The 15304-nt window shown below is 39.1% G+C and overlaps 2 protein-coding genes across 17 annotated transcripts in view; one reads left to right on the top strand and one right to left on the bottom strand.

Annotated features, from left to right (window-relative positions):
• Positions 1–2074, top strand: part of camk2d2 (calcium/calmodulin-dependent protein kinase (CaM kinase) II delta 2) — a gene marked incomplete at its 3' end in the record, with an annotated part of 39160 nt that extends 37086 nt beyond the window's left edge. For all 5 annotated transcript variants that reach the window (XM_083929189.1, XM_083929186.1, XM_083929187.1 and 2 more), the window contains one exon: positions 533–2074. In XM_083929189.1, coding sequence (XP_083785315.1) covers positions 533–536 — 4 coding nt within the window. The remainder of the gene's footprint in view (positions 1–532) is intronic.
• Positions 2075–3483: 1409 nt separating this feature from the next.
• ank2a (ankyrin 2a, neuronal) overlaps positions 3484–15304 on the bottom strand; it is an 89062-nt gene continuing 77241 nt past the window's right edge. For 9 of the 12 annotated variants that reach the window (XM_083927840.1, XM_083927848.1, XM_083927845.1 and 6 more), the window contains 7 exons: positions 8883–10706; positions 8292–8381; positions 7764–7847; positions 7354–7518; positions 7030–7203; positions 6766–6857; positions 3484–5470 (listed from right to left, as the gene is read on the bottom strand). In XM_083927840.1, coding sequence (XP_083783966.1) covers positions 5275–5470; positions 6766–6857; positions 7030–7203; positions 7354–7518; positions 7764–7847; positions 8292–8381; positions 8883–10706 — 2625 coding nt within the window. In that variant the 3' untranslated portion in view covers positions 3484–5274. The remainder of the gene's footprint in view (positions 5471–6765; positions 6858–7029; positions 7204–7353; positions 7519–7763; positions 7848–8291; positions 8382–8882; positions 10707–15304) is intronic. The other 3 variants (XM_083927847.1, XM_083927850.1, XM_083927841.1) reach the window with 3 other exon arrangements.

The raw sequence follows: 15304 nt of genomic DNA, 5'->3' as shown, positions 1-15304 counted from the left end.
GGAGAAATCTTGATTAAAGAGAAACTAAACAGCAGCTGAACATCATTTTTGCTGACTTCCAGTGGTTAAAATTGTCTTCTTGCTACAGTGTCGTGGGCATGTTCCAGGGTGTGGTCAGTACACTGTGACATCACTGTTGGGTGTGGTTACAGGTGCAACTGAGCACACTTCTGACCATACACAACTACATCCAACAATTAGTGGTCAAAGGTGCCATTTTATAATAAAATAGCCATAGCTATAGCCATAGAAATAGCCTGATTCTACAAATTTAGGAGCTATTACCAGTGAGTAATACCAGTGAGCCAGCATGCACAATGGTATTATGCCTGGGCCTTTTGATATTATTAATCAGACCCATGATTCCTGCTTTTTTACATCTTAAAGTCATAATATCGACTTTGAAAAAATGCCCAGTGGTCTGTTTATGTCTTTACATTGTAATTGCTCTGTGTACCCTGTTTGTATACTGTACATTCACATATACGTTCTCTCTTTCTATCTCTCTCTCTCTCTCTCTCTTCCTTTGCAGTTAATGGGATATCAACATGTGATTAAAAAAAAAATACATCAGCAAATCTAGTAGGGGCAGCCATCTAGTCTAGTCCATGACTGCTCTCTGACCTTTGACCCTTCTATAAGGATGTGACGTCGCAGGAAACAAGTATTAATACATTTTACTGTTGCATTTTATTAATGGACATCATTCGAAACCACCACCGGGTGGCTGCACACTGTATTTGGACATTATGAAACAAGCATATTGACATTTTTTGTTTGTTTTTTAAGATGTTTTGGTATGCATTTTAAATATAAAAATAGAGATGTTTAAAAATCTACTACTGTAACCTCTCCCAAAAATTAGCTCTGTATTTTTATGTGTATTTATGTGTGTGTGTGCAATACAGAAACATTGGGAAGATCAGAATGTTAAAATTGAGCTTGCTTTAGTTTTGGTGATGTATATACATTGTGATTGTTGATATAAAACAAACATTGAAATTGCTATTCTTGCTATCAGAGGAATTAAGAGTTTATGTAAAATCCAGTTTATGAGCTACATTTATGTTTGCTATGAGCTACGTCATACTGTTTAAATTGTCCAATTTCAACCTATAATATTAATTTAAATGTGAAGAAAAGCAGAGCAGCTTACACTTTGCATCGAGATATGTTTGCCTTTATATCAGTGAAATAAGAAATAAGAGAATGTAGCATATATGTAATATATGAAAATTCAAGACTATTGTGTAGTGCATGGGGGGTATTCTAAGTAAGTTCATATGAAACTATAATATCTTCTGTTTGATTTGTGAATCACTGACTTGTTTGCATTTGTTAATGTTGTGCATCAGTCCTGTCCCAAATGTTTCTAATGTCCTCCAGTATCATGGAACTGTTGTAAAAACAATAACACACTTACAGTTAACATCCAGCGTTAATATCAAACCTCATATCTTAGAGGAGGAAAAATAAACTCCTGGTTGCTGAAGCACCCCTTACATTTTGTATAAAATGAGAAGAAAACAAATTTGTTTTTTTCATAATGTTTGTACTTGTATTGTATGACTGTATGTACGGTTTATTTTCTTCTATTCTTGTCATTTTCAGTGTGAAACTTAGCCAATTGCACAGAGAAGTTTGAGATGATGAAGATGGCACTATAGCTACCTTCAGTCAGGTTAAGTGTTAACCTAACAGTTGGGCTAATAAGTCTGGAAGCATCTTTAAGCACTGGATTTGAAGAATGTGGCAGTGAGACAAGAGGATGGTAAGACCACAGTGAAGAAGTCAAATGAAAGTTTGAAGTAATAAATGTTGGGATGTCTTCCTTGACTATCAGTGCTTCTACCAGCCAGTGGCCTCCTTCCCACTGCAGGACAATGCCAGTGTCTTCGTCATCCTTACGGTTTGCTCTTTTCAATTGGTTGGTCTCTTCTTTTGTAAGGGGAAAATATGACAAACATTTATTTTGACGAAACGTATGATGTCAATGCGATGCACCACTCCTTATGGTGTGAACTTGTTGCCAGCACGGCAATAGATGGCTTAACATGTTTAAGAAATAAATAAATCAGCTAAAAGGTGTGATAACAAATGAGTTTTAACTTGCTTTGTGTAGCTGGTTTATCATTGTTGCCCCTGTGTTGAGGTGGAGGAGAACTGCTGACGTGTGTTTGACCTTTAAGTTAATTATTTGATATATTTCTTTGTGATATTTGCTCTATAATACATTCTTTGGGTATACAGGCATGATATATATAAGTCCAAAAGGAATTTTAACATACGCACACACATACAGTAGCAATAGCAGCTATCAATATCTTCTCTAAACTTGCTATTGCCTAAATTATTAAAGGTTTGTGGTGGCAAAAAGGTATGTGGGGACACATCTGGATTGCATACAAATCAGCAAAAAGGGCTACTTTCAGAAGTGTTAATATATAGACATAATTATTATGTATTTAAAGGCAGGTAAGTTGTAGGGGCAAAAGCAGAGCAGATTCTATGATTACAACTCATCTAAAATAGTGAATTTCACCCCAGCCTCTGCAGGAATGCTGGGTCTTTCTCCTCCCCACTGACATGGTTGATGCCTTGTTTATATCAAGTCTTACAAACAAGTGATTTGAGTATCTTAAAGAAATAATTTCACCCAAAAGTTCTCATTTGGATATTAATTACTCAGAATTTAGCCTTGAAGATATTTTTTTAGTTGTATACCTCCACCATGAACGGAGAATCAAAAAAACAGATAAGTCTTGATGCATTGAAGTAATAAGGGTCCACATTTCAGCAACAGAACTATATCAAAATATTAATTTACAAACTCACACAACTTGTGCATCATAGTCCAAGTCTCGTTTATCCAGTCGTATGCTCAGTACTTCTCAAACACATGCATGTTCACTAAAATCTACTATTTACAACCCTTCCACATAAACAGTCTCGCACAGGTGCACTTCTTGTTCAGATTCGTACAGATGTGCAAGCATCTCAGAGAGTAGCGGACAAGTCGCAGAAGTTTTTTGTTGTCACGGTGGAGGCATTCAACTTAAAAACAAGAATTCAAGTTTACCCTCGGCGAGTAGCAGATATACAAATGATAATTTTGGGAGAATAAGTATTTCTTTAATAAATGTGGCACATACAACCTATGAAATGGTTGACCCTGCTGGCTTGGAATTAAATTGATTGTGAAATATTGGGTGTTACTCTTTAAAATTGTGACACATAATGTAGCCATAGTTATTCAATATGTCATAGTTTCACATAAAGATTCATACTAATGTTACTGATGAATCTGCTTCTGATATTCCTCCAGTATTGCATTTCCTCTTAGGCCCAGCTGGAGGCAGCAACAGGTCATACAGATGTTGTTGTAGTGTACTGTATGTTCAAGTTAGCAAATAACCTGAACTGTGCAAATTCACAAGATATAACAAGATGCAACACTATACATTTGTTGACTTTTATTCTCTATCAGCCATAGACACACTGCAGCCATTTTGTTTTTGTCGTTTTGAATTTTGATACAGTAATACATGCCCTTATAGATATTTATATATGCATTGTATATGTATATAACTCTCATCATCACAGAAAAGGGATGCTGATTCTCAAATTAAAAGCATACCTGTCACAGTGAACTTCCACTAGTTTTGCATTTTACATGTTTCTAAATCACAAAGTAAACAGTGATAGTGAAATAAACACATTACATGTTGTTGATACATACATTAGCGATGCTCAGAGCTGTAAATAATGGTATGTTTAAGCTCTCAACCTGCGTCATTGCGTGCGTGCCTGGTATATCATTATCTTCAAATAAAAACTACCTCTGTGGCTAAGATATACTATACCTCATATCCTGTGCACAATAAGCATGGAGGTGCACTGTCTTGACATTCAGGAGTGCAAATGCGGTTTGTGTAAAATAAATGTTTCTTTTCTTTGCTGACAGACACTGACACACTCTTTTACTACACTCGGAATCATTTACTCACAAACACACACCAACAACTGGCCCAACACTTGTTCAAAAGATAAATTAATGAAGTCTAACATTAAATAAAGAAGATCACCTTACCACCAATGTCATATCAGACAAGTGACTCTAGAATAGCTGGGATGATCTTATTCACCAGTGGCAAACAAATATTAAATAATCTATCTATAACTAAACTCAGTCTCATCTTCAAAAAACAAACAGTAAATGGTTTAAAATATTAATTCTGAGAGTATCCTCTCCAAACCAGCTGACAATGCAGTTTTTAGCTCACAATCAAAACATACAGTACCTACAGTACAGCCTCAATCACACATTCACCATCCATACAGTCAAGACAATTAAAGAGAAAAAGTCTAAACAAATTGAATACAATTAAACAAAAATAACACAGAAAGAAAGACATACAGAAGGGAAAGAGAGGAGAGAAGGGCAATCCATAGAACTACAAAGCAGTCAAAGCTAGGATCATAATGACAGATGTTGATTAGTCATGCCTGCTCTACTTCACATGAGTGATTATTAATTTCTAGGCTACTGATGTCAGTAATGTCTAGATTATAGATAATATATAGTTCCCAAAGACAGATTACACATAGCCTACACAAACACAGCAGCAGCAGCAGTAGCAGTTAGTATTCAGTGTCGATACTGTCTGTTTTTTCTCTGTGTGACATCTTGACCACCTGAATCACAAGAGCGCAGAGGCTAGTACAGTGAGTGAGACCGTTTTTAAGTAAGGAATATCTGAGAAACTTTCAGGCTGTGAGAGGCAGTGCAGTGTGAGAGATACTGTATTTCAGTCCAAGCACCTACTCAGAGAATAGTACCAGTATTTTGCAGGTAAGATGTTCTTTACCTTCAGGAGGTTTGTGAGTTAGTCAATATGAATAGTATTCCTTCTGTGTGTGTGTTTTTGTTGCACTACCACAGCATGAAGACAAAAATAGCAATTCTGATATGGAAAGTAAAAATGAATCAGGAAAACAACACAAGGCTTTCTTTGGTCACAAAAAGGCAAAACAACATCAGAACATGAAAAGAAAATCATGAATACATTATATCAGCAAGGGAAGAAAATAAGTTGTGAACAAAAGGTCATCTTCCAGGACTTAAATGGGAAGACAGTGGTAGCTTTGAGGTGCTGTGGTGCAAACTGGGATTGCATGTGGCTAATGCATAGGATTAGGGGGGGGGGGGGGGGGGGGGGGGGGGCTAGCATGGGCAGAGCCAGGGGGTGGGGCAGAGCGTCACACATTCTTCTACTAGTCCTCATCCTCATCGTGGCCCTCCTTTCCTTCTTCACAGTAGTGGTGAAAGAGCTGGCGGAGATGCCTTTGGAGGTCACTTGGTTTTGACCCTTTTCTGGGGTTGTCCACTTGCTCTAGAAGGACCTGTTTGCGCTGCCCAGCCTCCTTCACCACGGTTCGTCTGTGGGTGCGACCTTTACACATGTGGGCCCTAGAGATGGATTACGGGGGGAGTGAAAACAGGAAGAACGTTCAGCATCATCAAAAGCTGTGCCTTAGGCTTTGCAGAAATAAACTGAAATTACAAGTTTTCCTACGTTTGTTTGTTATGGGAGGAAAACAGAACACCCACAAATTATATCATGCTTTGTTAATCCAGCATTCAATTAGGATTACATGCACAGCATAGATACTTTATACTGTTGCTGCAGAAACCTAAATATTATGTTGAAAAACACTTTAAACAGACAAATGATCAAATCCAGGTTCTGTGTAGTGGCACATTCATGGCAATTACACATACAATTACCACTAACAACTAAAGATGGGGGACATTTTGAAGGAAAAAAAACATAATCTGTCCTTTTTTTAAAGGTCCCATATTGTAAAAAGAGATTTCCATGCCTATTTTTAAAAAAATATAGGTCTAGGTGCTTTATAAATACTGTGATAGTATAAAAATGCTCAATCCACAGTGAAATGCACACAACCCGCATTCAGAAACCGTGCCTTTAAACGAGCCGTCAGGACTTCCCGTAAGGTTGTGATGTCTTGAAGAGATAAATGTTAAAACGAAGCATTTGAAACATGTATATTCAGAAAGACAGTATGAGAAAAAAAAAGTTTTTTTTAGCAATGTAAACATGTTCTAGTAGAAACCTAAATTAAACCTAAATATGAAGCTAAAAAATAGCAGAATATGGGCCCTTTAAGGGGTTGGGTCACCTTCAGTGCTCCGTGGCCTAGATCCTAAATGTCTCTGGACCTCGACAATTTGGATGAGATCTGCTGACTGCAAAAGTAATACAGTAGCATACAATTAATCTGATTTTTGTCGACACCTGTTTGTACATCTTGTCATTAAAATCCTACATTTGTGTTGCTTTGCCTCCTGTTTAGATAATTATTTATGTGGAAAACTTAAGGCCATATGGTACCTAAATTATGCTTGCTCTTCCTTGCTGAGAGGCTTAAGGTGACACAACATATAACAGTACACAGTAAACACAAAAGAAAACATACCTGTATATATCACCTAGTTTATTGTATGTTAAACTATTTAACAGTACGCTACTTGACCAAGTTGGTAATGATGACAACATTAGCAAACATTAGTCAATATTAGTAAAACTAACCATACAGCACTACAACACTCACACTATATATACACACACACACACACACACACACACACACACACACACACACACACACACACACACACGCACACACACACACTCAAACAGGTGCACAAAATCACACAGGTGCACTCCAGCACTCACACACCTCCTAACCACTGTTCCATCTTCTTTGACAGTCTCTCTCTCTACCACATGAGGGAGCTCTGTTCTGCTAAAACCACTTATATAACCTAGTGCCTAATGGCACGAAGAGGAGAAAACAATATTTATTTACATTTGGAATTACTTAATTCCGAAAAAACGACTTGGTGCCTCTCCAAGTAAAAGAGCATGTAAAACAATTTTCTACATAAGAGCTGTTAGTAGAGCTACAATATCTAAAATAATGGTCACAAGGTTATCCACAAACCTGTTTGAAGTCATCTTGGGCTGAGGGGAGGTCAGAGGCCAAGGATGGATCACCCTGGTGTGTCATTGTCCTTTCACCCTCCACCATCGTTGTCTGTTCTACGCGACTGACCTTACAACCTTCAGCTGTCTCCCGACTTGATGCTGAGAAACCCTCACGTTTGGCAAATGTTACCTTAATCAGAAGAAAGAATTATTAGTTTCTTATTTATCTGTCTGTTTTACTGTATATATTACTATTAAAACAAATATCAATGTGTATTTTTCTGAGAAAAAGATTTTGAAGACTATGAAAATGAGCACACGTATGATATACAGCACACACCTCTGTTTGGTCTCCCTCACTCTTCAGTACAGTCCGCTTCACCACCTTAGAGTATCCATCACCCTCTGCCATACTGATGGCCCCCTGGGGAGCTCCTTCTGATGACACTTCTTCATGCTCCACACCATCCGCGGAAACACACTTGCGAATAATTTTACGTGTAACCTGAGGAAGACCATGTGTTTAAATACTATTAGGAGGTGAAGTATTTGTTTAAAGGATAAGGTAACCGTAACATTTTAGGAACAAATGGTATCTGTCTCTGAATTAAATAGAGTAAAATATGCAACAAACAGCCTTCGGTATTGCTGCACAGAAATTAGCTTTGTTAAGCTTTACTGGCTGTCACTACCAGTTTAAACACTGCCATGTGATATGGGCATGAGAGCTTAAAAAAAACCCTGCTTTACCTTTTTGACAACAATGTGCCCATTTTCATCCTTGTACTTTTCTTCCGTCACTGACTGAGTGGGGAGGTCAGGTATTTCATCAGCCTATAAGGGAAGCAAGACAAACAATAATCAGGAATGCAAACTTTGGTCAGTGTAATGTTTGTGTTTAAGTCTCCACTTCAAAAATCAAACGCAAACACATAAGAGAAAAGGAAACAAAACATACATTTTAGGTTGTAACTCGTGAGAGAATAGGGATTTGGAGATACAGGAAACACTTGCATTAGTCAAAAAACAACGACAACAAAGAGGTGCTCAGAGCAGCATAAAACAACTCTATGAGTTTCAGCCATCTATGCAAATCATGTGGCAGTTTTTATAAATCCTAAATTAATCTTCAAACACATTTTTCACCCATTTTGATGAGGCTAAAGACAGTAAACATTTTTAACTAGACAGTGAGGACCTAACCTGGTTAAAGATGCACTCTGGAATCATACCCTCCATGCTTATTTAAAACACAACCAATCATGCTTAATCAGATACCTGAATGACAACTCTCCTTCGCACTACTCTGGTGGTCAAAAATTCATCATCTGAACTTTCTGACATTGATCCGAGCTCTGCAGTGATCTCCTGATCAAGCAACACAAATCCATTACGATTTAATAAATGACAATAATTGAATAATATGTTTGCAGCAAAGGAAGAAATATGCGGAGTGACATGCTGCACTTTCCATACATTTTTTGAATTTTACAAGGGAGTTTCATATCTTGCATTGGAAAGTACAACATGGCAGTCTGTAACTTGGAAAAATGTTTGCAAAACAAACCATGCTTTCACTTAATTAAAAAAATAATTCACTTAATTAAAGGATGAATGTGCTTATTGCTGATTGAAAAACATGTAGCGTATGTTATTACTGTGAGTGATACAGCCGGTTACAGGCAGCACAGGGACATGCTGATTTAGGTTAAATCTAAAATCAAAATAAAATAAGGGTTATGAGGAGTTTAAGATTCCATCCATGTGGCCACAGGGTTAGCAGTCATTCCTCTTTGAAGCAAAGACAATACTTGGTTAAGCTCAGCTCCGGGAAAAAAGCTTGGGGTGGTTTACCAAATCTCATCTTACCCTTGTCAGAGATTTATCAGTATCATCATATGCCCCAATTTCACAGACAGGAGGCGGTTGTGAAGCCTCACACAAGCTGAATTCTTCATCTGATGATTCTGAATAGTCTAATAATTCTTCATTCTCTTCATGTACATTATAAAGAGGCTCATGGCCAAAAGGAGCATCCTCATAATCTTCACTTCCAGAGGACAGCAGTATTCTTTGATTCAACTTTTCTAGCACTCTAGGATGGCTGAGATGATCCTGGGGCGGATCTCCGTTTGATCTGGTACTTGTTTCAGGTTCATCATGCCCAGTCTCCGAAAAATCTGATGGAGCCTGAATGCAGTCAAAGTAAGGCTCTCGGTCAGAGTATTCAAAGGTTGGGCTGTCTGCACTACTACACACAACTTCTTTGTATTCGGGAGGCAAGTGGGTAAGGATGGTTGTAGTAAAAGAGATCTCTGAATACCCAGGTGGGACACTGTAGTCATTATCAGAGGTTGATGAAGTTGTCTCTGCTTTGGGTTTAACTGAAGTGGGCTGAGAGGCAAAACACTCATAGTCTACTGAAGTCAGAGATTCTTCTGAATATTGTCCACTGGTCCTTGGCATATCCTCATCTGAGGATGTCTCCAAGTTCCCTTGGGAGGGGTACGGCATCAGTTCCTCAAAGCTAAAATGTCTTGCAGATGTGACTGTTTCCGGAGTCAAATCAGAAAGAGAATGAGAAGAAACATCCTCGGTCTGACTGGGTTCAACAAAAGATACCTCCCATACATGTGGAAGCTCATCTTGGACACTTTCTGTTGCTATCTCTTCTGTCACAACTATTGAGTCTTTTGATGATATAGCTGATTCAAGTCCGTCTTGACTTTGAAAAATGTCTGTAGAATATTCCTCAACAAGATTAGCCAGATGTTCTTCAAGTATGCCAGATGGACTCTTTGCAGCTACTTTGGAGGAAGACACTAAAGAAAATGACTTAGCATTTTCATCATATGTGCTGGACTGGAATCTGTCCACAGCAAAACTTAATTCCATCACTTCACAAAATCTTTGAAGAGATTCTGGAGTTGAAAGGGACACAGTTGGAGATACAGGATTATCGTTATCACTGCAACATCTTGAAGGGACACTTGGCTCAGAGATTTTTGTTTGATAAGAAGTGGCTGAGACTACTTCAGGTTCATCTTGATTGGATGTCTGGAAATGTGCAGGCTCAGTGACAGCTACATTTGTGTGGTTAGTGTCTTCTGCAAGCTGTATAACAGATGACATGCCAACTACCAGGGTATCAATATCTTCTGTATGGCATCGATTTTCAGGTGAAAGGTCTTTAAACTCATACATTTGTTCAACTTCAGGGCTTTTATCACTGAATTCTGACAGAAGTGGGTCAAGTGTCTCTGGTCTAAATTTAAGTTGTATCTTCTCCAGATCTGACAGAAGCTGATCAAGGTGAGGGGACCCAGACTCTGATGTAGTAGACTCCGAGGACATGATGATTTGGTCATCTGGACTTTCTTGAGCTGTTTGACAAAATGAGTCTGGGGTCGCTGAGCTTGGTTTAGCTAAGCCATCATTTTCACTTTGTTTGGGGAATGACAGCTTCTCATCTTTTTCTTGTGGTGAGCTACTTTGATTGGTCGATTTGATTTCAGATTTCAGTGTTTTACCTAGGTCAAAGCTACCTGTAATTGGTAACTCTAAATTGGAAAGTGTGTTTGAATCATGTGCCAAGGAAAATGTCTCGGTTGGAAAGGTCTGACTCTGTCCTAAATTTTTTTGTTTTTGTTTTGATGATTCTGAAAGATTTGTCCTGGAAGATACTGTTGATACCTGCAAGAAATGGTACAATGGAGTGGGGGAAAAAAAATATGATTTATGATTTATTATCGTGATGAAAGGAATAGTCAAATGAAGCATGCATTTACAGTGACAGACGGAGAGACGTGTCTCATATGAGGAAATTCACTTGTAGCCCACTGTCTCATTTAGTTAAAATGTATTACATACATGTATTGCCTGATCAAGATGGTGCAAAATTAAGATATCTTTATCTTGACAATAACATTTAGAGTTTGGAGATATCATATTTAGAAAATCATTTACAACACAATATAGTTTTACAATAATACAAGTAGGGCACAAGTGAACTTGAGTCAAGATCATGATTCGGTGTAACATAAAGGTGGACATGCATCCTTTTTTTAGATTTTTCTTTTTTAGATTTCATTTTATTTATTTAGGACCTATAACAAATAATTACAAAAAAACAAGAACAAGATTCAGTATTTGCTGCCCTGGAGGAAACACTGCACTTTCCAAGACAATGCTAAGCTTACCAGTTTACAGTATTTGTCACAGTAAAATGCTACTACTGTCTGTTCTACTACAGGTCTGTCTGATCTCCCAAAAGGTAAATACTTCTGTTATTACACAGCCAACATACTGCTTCATTAATTAAGCATTTTGAAAAGCATATTCGATAGTAAAAAAAAGAGTTGAAACAGGGTTCCCCGCACATCAGCCTGTGGCTAAATCATGCCTCCATGACAGATAACTTAAGGGGTGAAGAGAGGACCGGCGCACACTGAATAATTTTCAGGCTTTAAAGTGTAAAAGCATCCCATGGTCTTTTTAGGCAAATTGAGTCATCAAATAAGCCATCGAGACATTTTTTTTCGTGTATGAACTGTTAGCGTAGATTTTCCGGAGAGTCGTTAACAGCCTTCCTCGGCTAACACGGATTAGTTCGGGGTGGCGAGTTGGACGCATTAAACCGCCTTTTTTAACCACTAATACTGCTCCAAATAACACCAAACCTCTGCAGTAGCATGATAAGAGTCCCTACACATTAACCGAATAATACACTCCATGTTCACAACGTAGTATGTGAACACGGAGTGTATTAAAAGAGTGTTTTGAAAGACTTAGGGCGCACTCACACTGTCCTTCCGCACCGTGCCCCGTGCCCCGTGCTTTAGGGTACTTGTCCCTCCTCCCTCTCCCCCCGCGCCCCAGGCCTGTTTGTACTCACACTGCCTGGGACTCCCGCAAATGCTTCTCGCTGTCCATACGTCATCATGCCGTAACACGTCACACGCATTGATCGCGTGTGTGTGGCTTTGTTTACAAATCTTTCCATAGACCTGGGAGTTTTTGTACGTCTTGTCGACTGTTTTTAAATATTTTCATCCAACCAAATCTGCAGTAAACACTCCACCTCCGCATCACACCAACGTGAACCTTTCACCGCCATTGTTGTTGTTAAATGTCCGCGCATGGTCCCTCCTTCTATTTTCTATGTCCGAACATGCGCACATACCGCTACCGCCGTAGACCTCCTGCTCGTGCTCGTACACGTGCGCACGTTCATGCTCGTACATGTGCAAACGGGCTCTACAAAAGCCCACCTCTCTCAGGCGGCCGGTACCAGCTGCTCCAGTCCATTCGATTACCAAATACAATCTAAAGGGAAGAAGTACATTGATGATTTGTTCCAGCGAAACACGTAAACGTTGTGGTTTATGGCAGACCCTCTGCCTAAACGTCTCAATAGGCATCTCAATGTCCAGATTCAAAACAATAAGCCACTGGTTTATCAGAGCAAGGTCATCGTACCACAATGAAAAAGGTATGAAAAGTTTCTGGGTTGTAAGCTTTCATTTTTGTTTCGCAGCCGGGAAAGATACAGACACGAACCATTATGTCGCTCTTCACTTCAAGTTGCAGGCTAGTCGGCCTTACCCTGTGCCTGCTGTGCTGTGCTGCTGCTCACTGTGCGTCTTCCGGCAACACACGCCCCCTGCCCCTGCCCTGAGATCTGCGTAATGTTTCGGTGCTGCAGGGAAAGCTGTGAGGGACATTTCACCAAACTGACACAAACCACAATGTTAACGTGTTTTGCTGGAATAAATCATCAATGGGCTCCTTCCTTTTGGATTGTATTTGGTAATCGACTTGAATGGAGCAGCTAGTACCAGGGCTGATAGGTAAGTCTTTCAAAACACTCTTTTAATACACCCCGTGTTCACTTACTACGTTGTTGGTGCTTTGGGTAATGTGTCAGGACTCTTATCATGCTACTGCAGAGGATTTGGAGCAGTATTAGTGGTAAGGACGTTTTAATGTGTCCAACTCGCCGCCCAGAGCTTATCCGTGTTAGCCGAGACAGGCTGTTAGCGATTGTTAGCGCCTCTCAAGGAAATCTACTAAATAGTTGTTACACGAAAAAAAAATGTCTTGATGGCTTATTTGATGACCAAATTTGCCTTAAAAGACCCTGGTATGATTTTACTACGGAATTGAACTTTAATGGTGTAAGCAATGTTTGCAATGTTTGCTATAAGGCTCTTATCTTAAAGAGCTCATAGTACCGCATTAACCGACTAGATCGCTGCGCTCTGAGAATGCAGGGCTACTTGTCGTTCCCAGAGTATCCTAAAGCAGTATGGGAGGCAGAGCCTTCAGCTACCAAGCTCCTCTCCTGTGGAACCAACTCCCAAGTGTTATTTGGGAGGCAGACACTGTCCCCATATTTAAGAGTAAACTTAAAACTTTCCCTTTTGATAAAGCTTACAGCTAGGGCTTACAAGCCCTTAGCAATGTTGTTATTTTTAAGCTTTTGTTCTGCTTAATAATGCTGCTATAGGCCTACTCTGCCGGGGGATAATAATTTTCCTGATACTCCGAGCTTCTCTCCTCTCTGTCTGTATCATTCATGTTTCGTCAATGCATGTTACTAATTCAACTTCTTCCCCGGAGTTATTTGTGCTTTGTCGTCTCTCAGGTCTCTGCTGATCATGGTGGTTCCTGCTGCCGTGGTCCTGCGTGACGCTTCCTGCTACTATTATAACTATTAGTCATATATACTATCACTAGTCTTCTAAACTATGGAATTTGTAGCCATAGAGGCACCATCGGTTATCATGTTTTCCACCATAACTATTAGATATTATTATAGTTACTGGAAGTGTGTCTGTCTCTGTCTTTGTGTCTGTCTCTGTCTCTCTCTGTCCATCTGTTCGTCTTTTCTCTCTTTCTCTCTCCTTTTCTTCCTCCCCAACCGATCAAGACAGAAGTCTGTCCTCCATAGAGCTGGGTCTGTCTGACGTTCCTGCCTGTTATAGGGAAGGTTTTTGTTGCCACTGTACTCTACGGGGGAATTGTTGGGTCTATGTAAATCATAAAAAAGTCATAGAGTGTGGTCTTTACCTACTCTGTAAAGTGTCCTGAGAAAAATTTTGTTATGATTTGGCACTATAAATAAAATTGAATTGAATTGAATTGAATTAAACAAACACCAACATTAGTTTTGAAATGTTAGTCCGTTTGTTTGCACCATTAAAGGCTAAAAATGAATCAGTGTCATCCAGTCCTCCTTCCATTTTATAAAAAGTGTTGTTGCGTCCCCTGCCGGGAGATGTTAGAAGACAGAAAATGGGAGAAGAGCAGTAGCGGGAGTCAATGTTTAACTTCAGACATGCAATTATGTCATCACATTTCATTTTGCAACTGAACCAAATTCTAAATTCAGTTTTTTTTTCATAACACTATCACAGGGGCATAGTTATGTTAGGAAACATTACGGGTGCCAATGAGGTGGTATGTCTTTGTAATCTGTTTTTATGTTGTTGTTTTTTTATGACAGTGGGAGCCTGTGCATAACAGACAGTATGACTCCAGCTGTGGTATGTACTTTGGTTAGTTTAAATTTTATGGATGTTAAGCGAAGATCTAAACAGCGCTATGCAACCTATTGCAACTACAGCAGATTGTCTTGGAAAAAAAATAAAGAAAATGTCTAGCAGCTTAAGATATAATTAAAGCACTTGAATGTCCTTAGGCTTATATCAATCAGATCAGGCAGTTTAAAGGAATCAAAAAGTCCATTGGTTAGCTCTTTATCTATATAGCTTATGAGAATGTTCCATACCAGAACAAGAACATGCCACAGCAAGACAGTGAAGCCTCTGGGCAAAATTAGTAAAGGCTTGCGGCAAAAGTTTTACATTCACGGTTTATGCAATGCCATATTGATTACTTTTGAAAGCAACACTGCATTCACTGCTGAGCAACAGCTTTGGGATGTCTTACCAACATCAAGGCACTTTTGCTCTCGTCCTCGCTTATGGATTTTCTTTTCATGTTCTTGGAAAACAAATCTTGGGCTTGTGTCATCTTTAATTGTGATTCAGGGTCAGACTGTTTATGTTTGTGGACCAAGGATCTTCGTTTCACTGATTCTCTCTTTGCTTCAGTTTGTTGATGGAAAGCTTCCTCTAGCCAGACAGCATGATGACATTCAAAATTTTGTTATACAAATGGCATGTGACTCAACTCAGTGCAGAAATGGATAGGCCTATGAGGTTTGACACAAACTAGTCTAGATTCTTTGCTGTCCAATCTTGACAAAAAAAAATTGGTCATTTGAG

The sequence above is a fragment of the Echiichthys vipera genome, assembly GCF_963691815.1.
Source record: "Echiichthys vipera genome assembly, chromosome: 2".
In the NCBI taxonomy this organism is placed as follows: Eukaryota; Metazoa; Chordata; class Actinopteri; order Perciformes; family Trachinidae; genus Echiichthys; species Echiichthys vipera.
This window is presented reverse-complemented; position numbering and strand designations above follow the sequence as displayed.